The 17,784-nt window shown below is 44.8% G+C and overlaps 1 protein-coding gene across 5 annotated transcripts in view; it reads left to right on the top strand.

Moving 5' to 3' along the window:
* Positions 1–17,784, top strand: part of TMEM94 (transmembrane protein 94) — a 72,225-nt gene that overhangs the window by 30,195 nt on the left and 24,246 nt on the right. For 4 of the 5 annotated variants that reach the window (XM_035104459.2, XM_035104458.2, XM_035104457.2 and 1 more), the window contains 13 exons: positions 1,044–1,163; positions 1,731–1,858; positions 3,772–3,908; positions 5,003–5,205; positions 5,818–5,969; positions 6,581–6,683; positions 7,528–7,614; positions 8,351–8,467; positions 10,025–10,081; positions 11,960–12,064; positions 13,339–13,503; positions 14,924–15,136; positions 16,851–17,166. In XM_035104459.2, the coding sequence (XP_034960350.1) occupies positions 1,050–1,163; positions 1,731–1,858; positions 3,772–3,908; positions 5,003–5,205; positions 5,818–5,969; positions 6,581–6,683; positions 7,528–7,614; positions 8,351–8,467; positions 10,025–10,081; positions 11,960–12,064; positions 13,339–13,503; positions 14,924–15,136; positions 16,851–17,166 (1,897 nt within the window). In that variant the 5' untranslated portion in view covers positions 1,044–1,049. The remainder of the gene's footprint in view (positions 1–1,043; positions 1,164–1,730; positions 1,859–3,771; positions 3,909–5,002; positions 5,206–5,817; positions 5,970–6,580; positions 6,684–7,527; positions 7,615–8,350; positions 8,468–10,024; positions 10,082–11,959; positions 12,065–13,338; positions 13,504–14,923; positions 15,137–16,850; positions 17,167–17,784) is intronic. The other variant, XM_035104460.2, reaches the window with a different exon arrangement.

The raw sequence follows: 17,784 nt of genomic DNA, 5'->3' as shown, positions 1-17,784 counted from the left end.
TGGCACAGCGTTGGTATCAGGCTGGATAAAAATCAATGATTTTAAAAAAAGAATATATTTAAAAATCAGATTTTTAAAATTTAAATTGGGTGTTTTTGATTTAAATTGGATTTTTAAAATAAAATGCTTTGGAGGAAAAAATATTTCTAAAGATAATTTTCTATTTAAGTTACGTTATAGTCCAAAGGCTATATCAGAAAATAAGGATTTGTTTTAAGTTTTTCATGTGTGCTAAAACTCAGTCTAAGTTTTTTAATTGTTTAACCACATCAGTTAACAAACATGGATACATATGCTATAATGTTATTGTTTGTTAAATAAATTGTTTAAATTGTTATTAAGGAAATGATTATTTTTCTCCTTCCAGTAAAGTACAGCAGAAAAGTTGTCCAAATATAAACAGTTAACTTGTTAAACCTCACAACAATTTCATAATTATCTGTCTATGCATTTCTAAGAGTATAACCAAATCAGTAATTTTTGATATAACTGTAAAAAATACTCTGAAAATTTATTATTCCAAATACGAAACTTTCTTCTGGTTATCAATATTAAGATGATACCAGCAAGAATGAATCTTTCTGTAAAAAAATGATTTAAATCAAGTCTTACTGAGTAGTGATTTAAATCGTGATTAAAATCAAATGGATTTAAATCAAATCCACCCTGGTTGAATGGTGGAATTTTATTTGTATGGTACCTATGCTTGAGCCATAACAGGCTGCCTAGGAACTGGGTGCATTTTGCATGTAGGTAGACTGTAGCTGTTTGTGAGAATGATCTCCAGAGAATACTGGTCAGTTTACCCTAGGAGGACTCAGCTGCCTTGTTGTGGAAAGTTTTCTGTAATGTTTGACAAAGTGAGGGCAGGTATGCTGAGGTATAATGGATTTGCTAGACGTTGTTTTGCACCAATTTTTCTGCTGTGCTGGAAGGCACATCTCATTGTCGTCTTGAGCAGCCTATGACTGCAGAGCAGAGAAACTGCTAAGCAAAGTGATAAAGAAACCCTACATTTGGTGTGCAAAACTTTTGTTGTCCAGGATGAAATGACTTCAAATTTGGGTCTGAGCACAACGAAGGCTCTGACTATCCTGAGAGACCAGCTGTCTGCACTTCTGGAGGGGCATCAGAAGGAAAGGAAGAAGGTGATTTCCTGGAAGGTAAGCACGGCTTTTTGCTGCATGTCAGTGAGTTGTTTTCAAGAAAACGTTATGTATTTCTTTGTAAGGTAAATTTTGCAGACGGAAAAAACAGTTAAAAGCAAGCAATAAAAACATTTGAAAGATTATTACAATTTAAAACGTTAAAACGCAACAACATCTGTGTATCTGGATTGGCTTGCCTACAGAAAAATGCTCTAAGCAGATGCTGAAAAGACTGTAGCAGAGGCGCCTGCCTGCCAGATGTCAATAGGCAGGGAGTTCCAAAGTATAGGTGTTGCCACACTAAAAGATCAATTTCTTACAACTGCAGAAACACACATTATGTGGCACCGGTAACAGTGCCAGGTCTGCAGACACATTCAAGTTGGCACATATGGGGTAAGGCAGTGCAGCAAATTAATTATCAGAGATAACCTTGGTAGACAGTGTTCATTTCCAGTGGTAGTAACGTCTGTCACTGTCTCTCTCTTACTACTCTCTCGTCGTCCACTTTAAGCAAAGCCTAGGTTCCATTTTGTTGATGTAGTCTCTCTCTTCCTTTGTACTTCCTTTTCTTTTTGGTAGGAGGTGTGGCGAGCCAGTTTCCTGCACCATGGCAACCGCTGTTCCTGTTTCCATTGGCCAGGGGCATCCCTGATGCTGCTGACAGTGCTGGTACTATTATGCTGCTTTGGGAGCCAACCACAAGGAAGGTATGCTATCTCATTGATTGTTTTATTGCAGTATTCTGTCCATAAATGACCCTGAAAGCCGCTAACATTCATTCATTAACAATTCCATAAAACATGGGTTTTTTTATTTTAAAAAAAATCGCAAATGAAACTCCAAACCAGATCACACCAGATGATTGAAACCAATAACCAGTTTCCACCTAGGTTGTGGAAGTGTGTTTGCCTAGTGCCTAAAGATAGACAAGGAGGGAGCCAAATATACGCTCCAAACCAAAGAGTTCCATAAAATGTGCAGATCCCCAATAAGATCTCATCCTACATACCCACCAATGATGGAACATGGATTAGGGCTTCTGTTGAAGATCTAAGCACATTGGTAGATTTGTAATGGAGACAAAGTGGCCTTTTGGCTTAAACCAGCAGACTTGTCAGGGCACCTACCTAATTTCTCTCTGACCTCACATTATTTCCCTTTTCACTGGTTTATGAGACCCACTCATGGTTTTTTGTTGGAAGGGTTCCTGCAGGGCACTTGTTCATGTGTTGTCAGGCTTCAGAGAATCTGCTTTCTTCCCTCCTTTGGCAGTAGATAAGCAGAACAAAGAGAAACGAGTCTCTTACCAGCTAGAAACTTTAATGATCACAGCGAGAGAACAAAGAATCCATTGGTAGAAATGAAGGTGCTCCCAATTAAGGGTTTCACCCACTTCCTCCCTAGTCACCCATACCACTACCGTGTATTGTAACCTGATCTCTCAACCACTGTGCTTTCTGTGCTGCCAAATTATCTGCTTTCCTTGACCTTTGGCTGAGCTGGACGCTTTCAGGCAACAGTGTGTCTGTTAACTCTCTCTTTCCCAGTTCTCCTCCTCCTAGCTGTTCCCCATCCAGTACTTCCCAGCTTCTGCCTTCTGAACTATGTCCCTCTGCAAACCACTGTTCCAAATCTATACTGTCCCACTCCTCCTGGGAAGATTCAGGATCCCGATCAGGAGCAGGGGGGAGGCTCCCACCATTCCTCCTCAGTGCAGCCCTCCTCAGCACGGTCCCTGATATGTATCTTCCAAGTCTGGGATGGACAGCCAGTTGAGCACAGAGTGCTTGGGCTGCCAATGACTGGTTTTGAAAAGGTTATTGGGTGGTTGTTGTTTTTTTTTAATATAGCTGCTGGCACAAGAGATTTCTAACAAGCAGAAGGATTGGGGATGTTTTTAACCTGCCGGATTTCATATTGTGATTTGAATCTATTAAAGGCATAGGAGCCCTGTCCAGCCTTGGCAGTCTCCCTGTGTGGCATTATGTCATGAGTCAAATGACTGCAACTGAGTTGCATATTTAGATGAATGAAGGAATCTTTTTACATGTTACCCATGTGGGTGTACAGGATGCCAAAGCAACAACCGATGAACATTTTGCTTTTAATTTTACGAATATGATGGCGGTGTTTAATCCAGACCCCTCAAAGGATTTTAAATGGGTTTAGCGATCCCGATGTGAATTAAGCTTGATAATACAGACCAGCCTAGAAGGTGCAAACGGTTCCATGCCCTTGTCAGTAGCGGGTGGGGTGGGGTGGGGTGGAGGTGCTTACCTGACCTCCCAGCAGGTGAGTTGCTGTTTCTTACCGGGAGAAGCAAGGCAGCAGGGAGAGCAGCATGGTGCAACTGGACCAGCAGAAACACTGGACTGCCTTGCTTGGTTCATTTGCACCCCACTGCATCCTTGCTGCTGCCTTGTCCCTCCCACTCCCGGTAAGCAGCAGAGACTCACCTGCCAGGAGCTCAGGTTCTGTAAGTGCCTCTGCCCTACCATGCCAGCTGCTCTTGGGCTAGAGACTTCCCTTCTTGCAACTCCTGCCAGGACAGCCACATGGGGGCATATATTTCATTCCTTTATTCAGCTGCCTGCAACCTCTGATGTTTTGCTTTGAACAGTGAAGGTTCTGAAATTGTGAACGCCTTGGCGCTGTTCCTCCTGGTGCTGCTCGACGTCCTCTTGATTGGACGGCAAGAGAGGCTAAAGCGCCAGGAAGTCGAGAAGAGACTCCAGGACATCATTGGCAGGATAAATGGTGAGGCCGCCTCTCTCCCCACACTGCCCCTCACTTCTGTTTGCTATCCTGTGTAGCCACATCCTCTCCGTAATTTTAGTGCCTACTGTCCATTACTTTTTAATGTAATGCCTTAAAAAGCAAATTCTTATTAAGGGGCAATTGTTGCTTTCATATCATGGTTGTATAGAATCTTGTCCCTTTAACAACCCACTACTATCCTTGTCTTCCATCACAACCACAGCTTTCAGTTCTCCCCCTACCATACCTTCACAGTCTACCCTTATGACTTATTCACAGGACAAATGTACTAGGCTAGGTTTGCCCTTTCTTCCCCTCCCTCATTTGGCACCCCGTTTTCCCAGCAGCCAAGTGTATTCTCTCCTCTTTGGGATTCCCATCACAAAAACTTAACACCACTTTCACCTATACATCCTCGCATTATCAGGGGAATGGGGGAACTGTTTTCCCCATTGTCATTTGCAGCGGCCTCCTTCCCTTGCTGCCCCCACCACTCCCCACTCCACCCTGTCCACTCTCTCATAGGCAAATACATATACTGATTTTCCAAAGATGTGGAGGCTCCTGCTGCCTGCCCTACAGGAGGAATACTTGAGGACAGCTGCTGGAAGCCACACGGTCTATGTGAGGATCGAATCAGAAATGACATTAACTGTGTGCTTTCATGATCTAGGAGAATGTAAATAGCAGCTGCAAGGGGGCTTGAGTAGCAGTTTGACTATAGGGAGTGGAAAGAGAGGGGGAGAAGGAGTTTAACTCCTTCCCTGCCATAGTCTTGATGAAAGTCGTGCCCTGAAGCTGCATTGGTACCAGTGGAGGTTTCCTTCCTGGTGCAAATTGCAGGTTCAGGAGGGTGATCTTTGTCAGGACTGCCGTGGGGCGGACCTTATAGTTTCATTGCTACTCAAGCACTACCCTTGCAGAGATACTGTTTACATTTTCTTTAAAGGTGCATTCATGGAATTAAGGCAATCCATGCAATAAGATGCATCCAGAATGGATTCCTGCCGTAGTGGGAGATGTGGCTTCTCACTCAAAACCCACCCACTCTGGCCATGGCACCATTATACCTCTCCTGCTAATCTACTTTTCAGATGCCCTGAAGGATGGCAAAGAGCTGAGCTGGACAAACTCCATGTACCCTGACCTTCACATGCCCTTTGCCCCCTCCTGGTCACTCCATTGGGTCTACAGGGACGGCCATCTTGTCAATCTTCCAGTCAGCTTGTTAGTAACGGGTGATGTCGTTGCCCTGAGGCCAGGCCAGGAGTCCTTCACTTCTCTCAGAGGGATTAAGGTAACTCAAGTTTCTTCTCTCTTTGCACCAGGGTCCTAAGTATTGTAAGGGCCAGTGCTTCCCCCCCCCCCAGCGGGTATTCAAGGGCACCTCCTCCTTTTGGTTAAAAAGTGTGGCACTTACTGTAACAACTTCATGGTGAGTACCGGCACCTATTTTTCTAGAAATAAAACACTGGTAAGGGCTGTAAAGTATGTGAGAGCTGTGACTTGGTCTTTGGTGAGAGATAAGAAGTTGTGCAAAGATGGAAGACCCAAGCTGTGTATGTCTGAAATCTTATTGGTTCCCATCATCCCTAAGCTTTTGGCCATGCTGGCTGGGGCTGATGGGAGTTGGGAGTCACAAACATCTGGAGGGCCATGGGTTGCCCACCCCTGGTTTAGAGAGTTAGTCAGTAAATGGAGAAGAGCTTGCCATTCAGATAAGAAGTCCAGGAAGGGCACAACATGGCATTTAATGCTCAGAAGCATTATGTGTATCTGAAATGTAGGGATCGCCATGAGTTGGCAATATATCAATTCTGTTGCTTTAAGAAGCAGGAGTTCTCCCAAGGACCCCTGAGTTTGCCCATTTCAGCTTTTATTCAGCTTTTGTCTCCCATTTTTCTAACAGGATGATGAGCACATTGTCCTGGAGCCTGGGGATCTCTTCCCCCCTTTTTCTCCTCCACCATCTCCAAATGGGGAGGTGAAGAAGGGACCTCAGAATCCACAACAGTATCGACTCTTTCGTGTCACAAAAACACCAGTGATTGACAATGTCAGGTAAGTTCAATGTGAGGACAGTCTGTTAATGAAATTTGAAGTAAGGTAGCAGAATGGATGGAGAATTCATCTGAAACAGGGCATTCTTGGTGGTGGCTTCCCGGCTAAGGAACTCCCTCCCAAGGAAAATAGGGCAAGTCCCCTTTTCACATGTGTTCAGTAAACAGGCAAAAACCTTTTTGGAAAAAAAATACTTAGTTATCCAGGCTTTGGGCTGATAGTTTTATGACCTTTTTACACTGCTGGTTTTAACTGTTTCCTTGAATATATGCTATAGTGCTGCTTTTAAATTGTTTTCATCTGATTCTGTTTTTGTGAACTTCCCTACCCTCCCTTTGGGGAGGAAGGACAAGTTATACGATTGAAATAAGAAACAAATAAAATATGTTCAATCTATCCTGTGTTCAGTTATAACCACGAGAACACATTATAGTCATAAAAATCTCTGCTGCACTATATTTAAGTATTGCCATCTGACAAATCAACTCTTTGGATGGAATATACCAGTCCCATATAGTGCTTTGATGTATAAAGCTGGGAGGTATAAGAAAAAAAGCAATCAATACCTGGAACTTTGCAAAATCCTCAGTAAATCTTTTGTTATGTTTCAGGTTATGTTTAGACATGGCTTTGTCACGTTCCGTGACTGCTCTGGATAATGAAAGGTTCACTGTACAGTCCGTGATGCTCAAGCTTGCCGTTCCCATTGTGCTGGTACGTCCCTATCGATGAGCTGCTTTTTGTGACCAGGCTTGGTCCAATCAGGTTCCAGGTGGCTGGGACCATTTCATTTGACTACAACTTCCTGTGACGTGAGCAGTTCTAACTCATGCAGCGGGTTCTTGATTGGTTTTGGGTATCGGTCATACTCTTTGGAGCTCAGCATTTAGTGGTAAACTATGGGAATTATTTGGTTTGTGCACAGAATAGAATTGGGCAAAATCCACGGATGATCATAGCAAGGCCTGGATTCTCAGACTCCAGTTTATATGTAAAGTATGCATCATCTGTAGGCAAATCTTTTTTTAGGCAAATGAAGTAAACAGGCTGCATTAATTTATGCATTTTTTGTCGCATCCAAAATTAGTCACTACTTATAGGGCTTGGGATGGCTCAGTTGGTAGAGCATGAAACTCTTAATCTCAGGGTCATGGGTTCAAGCCCCATATGGGGCAAAAGATTCCTGCATGGCAGGGTCTTGGGCTACATAACCCTCCTGGTCCCTTCCAATTCTACAGTTCTATTCTGTTATTTTTTTAGATTTAGATTTTCAAACTTTTATTTCCAACACAGTTGTAGGACACCTGCTTTGCATGCAGAAGGTCTTGTATTCAGTTCAGATGCTTGGTGCTGAGCCAGTTAGACTAATGCTCTTTGGTGTTAGATCAGTTCTGGGAGACATTTGCTTTCAAATGGCTTGGGCCATTGAGGCTCTGATTGCTTTAATGTAATAATAACCAGAAGGTGTTTCTGTAGTGTTTTAAGTGATATAGCGACACCTATCATAGTGATTTACATATAGGGGCTTCTAATGATGTCTCCTTTCCTTAAATGACAGATTGGTTTCCTGATCACCAATGCCATACGTTTTGTTTTCATGGCTCCTGGAGTTGTCCCTTGGCAATACACATTGCTTCAGCTGCAGGTAAAATAGAAGAATGTGTTTTTATTTTCTCTGAACTTCAGTTAGTTTCCCTATATCAGGAAAGACATACCTTTCTGGGCTATACTGGGGTGTGTGTGTATACGTGTGTGTTTATACATGCTTGATGCAAATTCACCTAGCTATGATGTGGATGTAAAATTGATTTTAAACACTAATTCACCAAGATGTTTCTGTGGTCTAAATGCAGTTTACCTTCTGAAGGGCTCTTCAGTTCTGTTCTCTCCCCCCCCCCCCTTGTGGGGATATTTGTCCTCTGTTAGTGAAGTGTTCAGGCTTAGCCTGTGTCTAGAAACATCTCTCCTCTTGGACTTCCATATGCTTGTTTTGATGAAGTTTCCTTTCACATCTGAGATTCATATGGAAACTGTAGCTTTTCCTCTCAGTTTCAAAGTACTGTGATGGGTTTGTAGGTGATCAGTACTTTAAATCTCAAGAGGAACACTGATCATCTGCAGCCCATACATGTCCAGACAGAATAACAGAGGCGGAAGCACAGTGATGTTCATTTAACCTCGTCTCTTCTTTACTTGTGTGTGTGTGTGTTTGCACATCTGTCCATTGATCTTGAGTGCTGGACACATCTTGGAAGTATAAGTAATAATGTTGTTGTGAGCAAGCGGTTTCTACTCACTCTGTGTGTGTGTGTGTTGCTGTTGGGGAAGTGACGGAGCCAATCTTCAGCTATACTAACTGGAGACCTGGAATACCTTCACAGGTCAACGGGGTCCTGCCCATCCTCCCACTGCTGTTCCCTGTCCTGTGGATTCTTGCCACTGCCTTCGGTGAAGCCAGAGTCCTGGCCCAGATGAGCAAGACCTCACCCACTTCCCTGGTAGGTACTTCTACAACGTCATGTTGTTGGGAAGAGGGCGGACTGGGTAAAGGCAATTCTGGACTACTGAGACAAGAGGGGAGTTCACAAATGTTCCGTAGGTCTGAAAAATAAAAATACAGTGGGCCTGTGTTTTTTCCATTTTGGCCTGTGAACCTTTGAAACTGGATCAGTTGTGGGTACAAGTGGAAGTATTGCCATGGGGTGGGGGGGACGAACATTGAAGTAGTAGTAATAATAATAATAATAATAATAATAATAATAATAATAATATAGTATTCTTTCTATGCCCCCCATCTTCCAACAGAATAGTTGGAAGAAGAACTGACATCGGTCTGTTAGGTTTTGGGAATGGGCAAAATGCGGGTGGTAGGAAGGCCTGATGGACAAGCTGCTGGGTTTCAGCTCTCAGCTCTGAATAATTTCTCCGAAAGGCTTGAGCAACAGAGATGGTAGCTCCAAGTGCCTGCTTGCCTGTCACAGCCAGTACTTGGGCTCTAGCTTTTGACTGACTGTTCTGCAGTCTTCTTAATAATTGTCTAATATCTGTAAAGCCAGATTTTGTGTGGGTCTCTCCCCCCCAAAAAAAATCCCTGGGGTGCAAGAATAATAGGAGAGGCTTTTTATCTTCTGTGTGAAGGGAGAAAGGGGGCAGATGGTTCATCTGTCAGTTGATTCCTACCACTCCAGATGTTACTTCTGTCTCTTCCGTTCACTGCCCTCTTCTCTCTCTCTCTCTTCTCCATTTCTGCTTGCTGCAGGCATGTGAAGCTTAAGTTCCTTCTCTTCCTCTTCCTCTTCCCCCTTTCGCCACCTTGTTGCCAGCACCTCCATGTTCCCTGTCACCCACACTTGTGTTCCCAGTTGTTTTCATGTTTGCTTTCTCTATCCTGCCAGTTCTTTCCCCCTCTGTGATTAAATTTCAGGTGTGATTCTGCATCGCTGTCACCTGAATGCTTGTTTGTGTCTTAGTTCCATCTTGATTCAGAGTAGCACCCTCTCTTGTATCTATTTTCCCCCCAAATCTGTTTGGAATATAGCAGTTACAGCCCTTTCCTCCTTGTTCAGGCTCTTGGATCATGTGTCCTCCTGTCTTCTCCTGGCCTTCCCTTCACCTATTGGATCTGAGCTCTTGTTCTCTCATTCTGCATGATGCTATTCCTTTCTTTCCATCGCCTTTCTCCCAGTTTCCTCTTCAAACCTTCCTGTGGGCCACCTTTGTATTTGACACTCCTCCTGACCATTTTGAATGGGGGTAATGTACCCAGTTCAGATCTTCTTCTACATCGAGACACCAGTCCAAGATGAACCTCGAGTTTCCTTCACCGATTCCATCTCTCGAAGATACTCAGAAAAAAGGACAGTGTCATTTGGGTTCTAAATCTTGACTTGGACAAAGTGTAGCCAAGGCAGGGTTCTGGATTCTGTTCAGGTCCTGCAGAGCAAAGCCTATTTCTCATCCATATCTTCCACTGGTGAAAAATGTTTTCCAAGGGATGTTCCACATGCATAATTTCTCAGCACATTGATAGTAACCAATTTGTTCTCTTGCTGCAGCTGGCTAAGTTCTCAGAGGACACGCTGAGCAGCTACACAGAGGTGGTATCTACCCAGGTACTATTTTATTAACCAGTCTTGCATCCTGTTCTTGTGGTGTTGCACAGTGCCGTAAGATCCTCTCCATCCTCTCTCTCTGTGATCTGCTTGCCCACTTGTGCTTATATCCTGCTGCTGGTGTCTCTCGCTTTGTTGGCGCTTTCGTTTGCTCTTCCTGCGCTTCGCATGCCAGATGCACACTTCCCCCCCCATGCTCTTTCTCACAGTTCCCTTTGATTATCTGAGAGCGAAAGGCCTTGTGATTCAAGCCTGCGGTTGCCTAGAATGTTTAAAATCCAAATCTTAAAACAAGCTGAATTTCAAATCCTATATTGATTGCCCTTCTGGGTGGAAATAGCTGACTGAGAAAGACTGGTAAGTATCACAGGGACTGGGACAGACTTTCATATAGACAAATCATCGAAATCCAAGTGGGAAGAGGAAGAAAGGAAATCATGCTCATATGTTTTTATTGAACTGGACAGGGGAATAAACAGAAGGGCTGGGATTTCTAAGTTGGCCCTGGAGTCTCTGTGTTGCAGTCTATTTTTGTAGTTAGCTCTGTTGATGTTGTTGAACTGCAACTCCCATCAGCCCCAGCCAGCATGACCAGCAGCCAGGGCTACTGAGAATTTTAGTTCAGCAACATCTGGAGAGCCACGGGTTCTCCACCCTTGGGGTAGCACCTTGACCACCTCAATATGCTGGCCCTTCTCTGCAGCTGTACTTTCATAGATGATCAGACTTCATCACATTGAACTCAAGAAGGCAGTTTGTCCTTGCTTCACTCTTGCCCACTGAAAACGTAATGTAGTCAAACAAAATCAAAAAATATTTATTGGCGACACTTCTTGCTTTCCTCAGTCAGAATCAAGGACCAATTTGGGCTGCTCATTGACTTCCGTAGCAACTACACCAAGGATTGGGTGGGTGGGTGGGAAATGCTGCGCCAGAAAATTTTCTTTTGTCCCAGGTTGGTAAATCTTCAATAAACCGTTTCCCAAAATTGAAACAATCTAAAGCATTTAACTGATAATACTGATGATAAGGATAAACTGTGTTGGCTGCCTATTAACTAGTGAGCCAATCCCAGGTTTTGTTACTAACATTTAAAACCCTAAGCAACTTGAAACCAGGATATCTGGCAGACACAGACCAGGCCAATCTTTAAGAACTTCTGAGGGGACCCTGCTGGTCATTCCACGACTAGTGGATTGCCAATAGCCGGTCAGTTCATTGTGTTTTAACAGACAGCCATTATACACATGAAAATAATAAATGATGCAGTGGATTGTCACCTGATGACAACATGGGAGTGGGCCTTCTTGGTGATGACTTTTAAATGCCTCTTTAAAATTTGCATATTTACCCAAGTTTTTGTAGGCTCTGCTTCCATTTTATTTTGTAAAGTGTGCTTGTGTTTTATTAACTTGTTTTTTTAAAGATATTCTGTTATTTTATTTTAATTGCGTTAAGTGGTATGAAATATTGGAAATAAATAAATTATAGCCTGCCTTTCCCCACCAGTTTGCCTCCAATATTAGATTGTGTCATTGCTCCTTAGCAATGTTCTCTGAGCAGCCCATAATATGGGATTGAACAATAAAACCACAATGCAGCATGAAAATCCATCGAGTGAAGCTTATAAATGAAATCCCATGCTACAAGCATTTTGTACAACCTCTGTATTGATCATCTCATCGAGCTTCTTCAAGCACTAGATCTCTTGTTTATATACAGCAGGCTGTACCTTCCTTCCTTCAGAAATGTGAAGCAGCACGCTTCCCTGTAGTCCTGACTTTTCTGGAAATGGATCACAATTAACTGAAACTTCTCCTTGCCTCTTTTCCTTCACTTTGTGTATCCATTCGTGTCCAATTCCCCCTTTTTTGGCAGGAAATGATGCGGTGCATCTGGAGCCACTTCCTGGATGTCCTGAAGGGCAGGTCTCCAACCCTCACCTTCACCTCTAGCTTGCTTCACAGCCTGGGATCTGTCACAGTAAGTATGCTTGCAAGGAGCGATCTGACAGTGAGCATCCTAGCTGCAGGGTCTGCCTGCTGGGGTCCTTAGGCTTCCAGTTTCTTTTACAAAGCAAGGGCTATAGCTCAGTGGCAGAGCATATGCTTTCCCAAGTAGGGTTGGCAGATGTCCTCTTGTCTGAAATCCTGGAGAACATTAAGCTAGGTAGGCCAAATTGCCTGACTCCGTTTCAAGGCAGCTTCCAAAAGATTCTTCTAAATCCCATGAGGGCAGCTGTATTGTTAGCTGGATATTTCTGAGTTAGTGACTTAGATAATACATTCAGCTTGACCCTGATGTCTGAAACACAGGAGGTCAGATTTCTGCAATAACCACGGGCAAGCTCTTACGACCTGGATGGACTAGCTTGCTGTTTCTTCCTTCAAGCAACTGACAGTAGTATCTGCTGGTCAGGGAAAATGTGACAGACCCAAGCTCTTTTGTTTTTTAAATTAATCACGTATAAACCTGAACTTACTTTTTTGTGCCTCGCAAGCATTTACACTCCAAGTACTCATTCTGGATTTGTGCCTTCTGCCCCCTCTCTCTCTCTCTGTTTTGGTAGCATTCCTCATTCCTGCACATAGCATAGATAGTTTTCAGGAGAATGTCCTACGTCAGTGGTGTCCAAACTTTTTTCAAAGAGGGCCAGATTTGGTGAAGTGAAGGGCTGTGAGGGCCAACCAAAGGGCCAACCAAAATTGTTGAGCTATTTTTTGGGTTGAAGTTATTGAGGGTTTTTAAAGGATTTTACCCCAGGAACTAAACTGCCGCAGGGGCCAGATTAAACCGACCGGAGGGCCGGATTAGGCCCCTGAAACAGACTTTGGACATGCCTGTCCTACGTGGAGCAGCCTGGGAAACCTGCGGCAGTGAGTCATAAAGGACACTGACAAAGGACACATTTTTGCTTTCTTCAGCTTTAATGCTTCTTGGCCCTTAGATGGCTTATCACTAAACTGGGGAGGCTGCTTGCCACTGAGCCATCCTATCTTTAAACTACCTTGTGGTGGCACCTGCGCATTAAACTGACAGAGATGTTGAGGAGGTTAGTGCTGTATTTGGTAGCATTAAGAGAAGTTTCCAGGGATGGGAGGCTAATCGGAAAGGGCCTTTCCTTCTGCTGTCCATTGTGCTTGAAAGCTGAGGTGATATGGCTGATATTTATCTGCCTCAGTGATTCATGCACAGTCTTGCCAATAGTTTTTTGTGTGTCCCTGGGGTGTTGCGGGATGTCTTGGGCCTGTTTTTAGGTACTTTGCTGTGTGGATAAGCAAGGAATTCTGTCCTGGCCTAATCCCAGTCCAGAGACGGTTTTGTTCTTCAGTGGTAAAGTGGAACCTCCTCATAGCAGCCATGAAGACCTGACAGATGAACTCTCCACGCGCTCCTTCTGCCACCCAGAATTGGACGAAGAGGTGAGAGACAGTTTTTTGGGCCATATAGTCTGGGTTGTCAAGAAATTCTGCCTTATTTTCTCCTCAGCTTCTATAAGACCCCTCAAGCCTCTTGTGTCTTAACATCTGCCAAAGAGACCCTTTCATAGCTGCCAAGTATCCCGTTTCCGCCGGGAAAACCCCTTTTTTCTTACCGTTTCCCGGCGGTCTCCCGTTTGGTGAAAAATCCCGGTATTGTCCCTTAAATTGGCTTCTGCCCGGCGGCCATTTTTCTGGTGCCGCTTTGCCCTTCTATGGGCACCAGAAAATGGCGGCGCCGGCGCCGGAAGTCGCTTCCGCGCATGACCGGAAGTTGCGTGACGCGACTTCCGGTGGCGCTTTGCCCTTCTATGGGCATCAGAAAATGGCGTCGCCGGCGCCGGAAGTCAATTTTACGTGTTTCCGGTCATGCGCGGAAGCGACTTCCGGCGCTGGCGCCGCCATTTTCTGGTGCCCATAGAAGGGCGAAGCACCACCGGAAGTTGCGTCACGCAACTTCCGATCATGCGCGCGCTGCCGATCCCGGATCTTTACGTCCCGGACTTGGCAGGTATGGACCCTTTTCAGGCTTTCACCCTCTAGCAGTGCATCATTGGCCTCTTCTCGGAGCAGGGCCCTTCTTCACAGTTGCCCAACAATGTGGAATGAATAATGTCCCCCAGGAGGTGTACTCAGCCTCATTCTTAGCTGGGATTTTCAGTTAATAAAAAACTGGTCTGCTTTGTCTATCCTTTGATAAACTGCTTCCGGTTTGCTTTCTAATTTTAGCTGACTTTCTATTCGTTTTATTGGATGCTATTGGTGTTTATACTGTTACTGCAAAGCGCTTTGTAAGTTTTAGTTTTGAAAAGCGGTATATAAATAAACAAATGTATTATTGGCCACCACTATTTATTTAGTTTAAAAATTTGGGACTTGCTTTATCTTACATAATCAACTCAGCAGTGGCTGCTAGGAAAAAAAAACAAGTGAAAAAAATAAGACATAAAAATGAACAGTAAAAAAAACAGCATTACCATGGTGAAACAACCAACAGAAGAAGAAGAAGAAGAAGAAGAAGAAGAAGAAGAAGAAGAAGAAGAAGAAGAAGAAGAAGAATTTAAATTTTTATACTGCCCTTCATTTCAGTCAGAATGATTAATACAGTGAGCAGCAAATGAATAAATCAGAATTAATACTGGGAATCTGGAGAAGTTCACTCGCCTCCCCTTCTTCTGCCACAAGTTGTCCACTTGAGTGACCAAGGCAGTTTCTGTCTTGAAACCAGGTCCAACTTCCCCCTTCACCTGGAAGGATAAACCAAGTTTTCCGGGGTCCTGAAGTTGCTAAGTATTGCATTTTTCCTCCTCCTGTTCGACTCAGAGGTGTTTCTCTGCTTACCACTTCTTATGCTGTATTACAGCCCCACGAAAGGGACGCTCTGCTCTCGGGGCCTTTGTCAGACATCGTTCACATCACCAATGAGCAAGACAGAGTGGAGTGGTCTACTGGCAACACCCCAAAGGCTTCTGAGGCTCATACTCACAAGAAGTCAACCGGGCGCAGCAAACACCCTTCAGGATCCAATGTGAGCTTCAGTAAGGACATCGAGGGCGTGGAGGAGGAGCCCGTGCAGGTAAGGAATGCCAAAGGCTGCAGAGGTCAGGAAGTTGTCCTGTCCAATTAGGAAAAAAATGGTATCTTAGTCTGCTAAGGAGTCATCGGTAGATAAGACGGGAGGGTAAGTGTTGTAAATGTGAGAGAGGAGAAAAGAGCTAACAGCATTTGAAAACTCCTCTTCTTAGGGCAAAAGGAATGAGTGTGTCTTAGGGGAAATTATAAGTGCCTGCTGTCCCAAAGCACCACGGACTGATTTGCATGTGGCTACCTAGCTAGGTTTATGATTTAAGGCCTTGTGCCTATATGTCTGACTGTAGAGAGACAGAAGGTTTTTCAGGATGCTAATTATTCTGCTAATTAAATTAAAGAGCTCTGAGGGCTGTTTGTAGTTCCTAGGTAGGAACCTGAATCCCTGCAGATGTCAAGAATGATAGAAGTTGCTGTCCAGCAACATTTACAGGTCCACAAGTTCTCCACTCCTGCTTTAGGAGGATACACAACAGAGGATGGCAGAATCAATAGGTTAGAGAAGCAGGACTCATTTCACATGCAGGTTTCTTAGTGAGTGGCTTTGCTGGCCGTTGTTATGCAATGTTACGGCAAGTAAAACATTTCTGGTGCCAAGCCAGCAGTGCTTGAGTCACTCAAGCCCAGGGGTCAGCAACCTTTTTCAGCCATGGGCCGGTCCACCATCCCTCAGACCATGTGGGGGGGGGCGGACTATATTTTGAAAATGAAAATAAAAAAATGAACGAATTCCTATGCCCCACAAATAACCCAGAGATGCATTTTAAATAAAAGGACACATTCTACTCATGTAAAACCATGCTGATTCCCAGACCATCCGCAGGCTGGATTTAGAAGGCGATTGGGCCGCATCCGGCCCCCTTAGTTTGGGGACCCTAGCATAAGTAAAGTATGTTGGTGTTTCTTTGTGTCGGCCCTAATAAAATATGAGCAGCCGTTAAAGCCTACACAGGATAGGCTTGACAGTGAGCGCCACTTATGTGCTTGTAACGCAGGGCATTTTTAATTATTGCAGTTGGCTAGAGATGACTGCATATGTCTTTTGATGAAATGTTGATAACAAATAGAGTGGAATGAGTGAAGATGCACCGAACCCTTTAGGTAACTGTGGCATATATTAATTCAACCCTGAAAACTAAGTTATTGTATAATTCATGTAAAGACACGCTGATTCCCAGACCATCCATGGGCTGGATTGAGAAGGCAATTGGGCTGCATCCAGCCCCCGGATTTCAGCCCACTGTTGATTTCAGTGGGTTTAGGCAACACCTGTGTTAAGTCATTGACTTCCCATCCACATGCTCTAACTCAGGCACCTCCAAAGTTTGGCCCTCCAGATGTTTCGGACTACAATTCCCATCTTCCCCGACCACTGGTCCTGTTAGCTAAGGATCATGGGAGTTGTAGGCCAAAACATCTGGAGGGCCGCAGTTTGGGGATGCCTGCTCTAACTCAGTCTTTCTCAGCCTTGGGTCCCCAGACATTCTTGAACCACAGCTCCCATCATCCCTGACCTTTGAGCTTGCTGGCTGAGTCTGATGGGTGTCATAGTTGAGGAGCATCTGCAGTGTCGAAGCTTCCCCACCACTGATGTATCCTGCGAGTTGTGCACTAACCATTTATGAATTTCTTTCCCCCTCTGAAAGCGGAACGGACGCTGGCACCTTAACTTTTGACTTTGCGTTTCTTGAACGTTGAGCCAGGTTGAGGCTGACAGCGAGGGACTGGCATGCGAGGCAGAAGACTTTGTGTGCGATTACCACTTGGAGATGCTGAGCCTCTCCCAGGACCAGCAGAATCCCTCCTGCATCCAGTTTGACGACTCCAACTGGCAGATGCACTTGACCTCCCTGAAGCCCCTGGGCTTGAACGTGCTGCTTAACTTGTGCAACGCCAGCGTGACGGAGCGCCTGTGCCGATTCTCCGACCACCTCTGCAACATCGCCTTGCAGGAGACGCACAACGCCGTGTTGCCTGTCCATATTCCGTGGGGACTCTGTGAGCTGGCCAGGCTCATAGGTGAGGAGGGCAGAGGCAGAGAGGTCAGCTGGGAAACAGGGGTGGGGGGTGCCACTGTAACTTTGCTGTGGACGCAACGTATGCATGGGTTACGTTCTGGGCCCCTGCGCACACAAGTGAAATCATGTAAAATGGGAAGCACTCTCCAAACACTCTTTAAATGCCCTCTTGGCTGTTCTGTCTCCAACCCATGCCATAAATACACATCCAAAAATATCCTCAGCTGGAATTGAAGCTCTGGGGCCGGCAGGAGACTGGAAGACATGGGGGAAAGCAGCTGTTGCGCTACCCAGTACATTCAGCTGTTAGGCAGGGAGGAGGAGGAGGAGCATAAACAAAGCCCCGCTATGCTCCCTGACTCTTTGGGGCCCCATCTGCCCTCACTGACGTCCTCTTTGGGCTCTGGGGAAGGGTCTCCTTGTGAGCCACAAGGACTCTCCAGCTCTCTCCCGCTATTTCCATGTCTTAATTGTTTTATTTATTTCCTGGCACTGTGCGTTTACGCATGAGTCAATTCCGCTAAGTGGTTATATGAGGCAAGGCAGTCCTTTAGGCAATGATCATAGCCAGAGGAGAATGGCAGATGAACTTGGAGAGGAGCTCCGTATTCCTTGGGAT

The sequence above is a fragment of the Zootoca vivipara genome, chromosome 2 (assembly GCF_963506605.1).
Source record: "Zootoca vivipara chromosome 2, rZooViv1.1, whole genome shotgun sequence".
Taxonomy (NCBI): domain Eukaryota; kingdom Metazoa; phylum Chordata; class Lepidosauria; order Squamata; family Lacertidae; genus Zootoca; species Zootoca vivipara.
The sequence above is the reverse complement of the archived record's forward strand: the minus strand, read 5'-3'. Positions and strand labels throughout refer to the sequence as shown.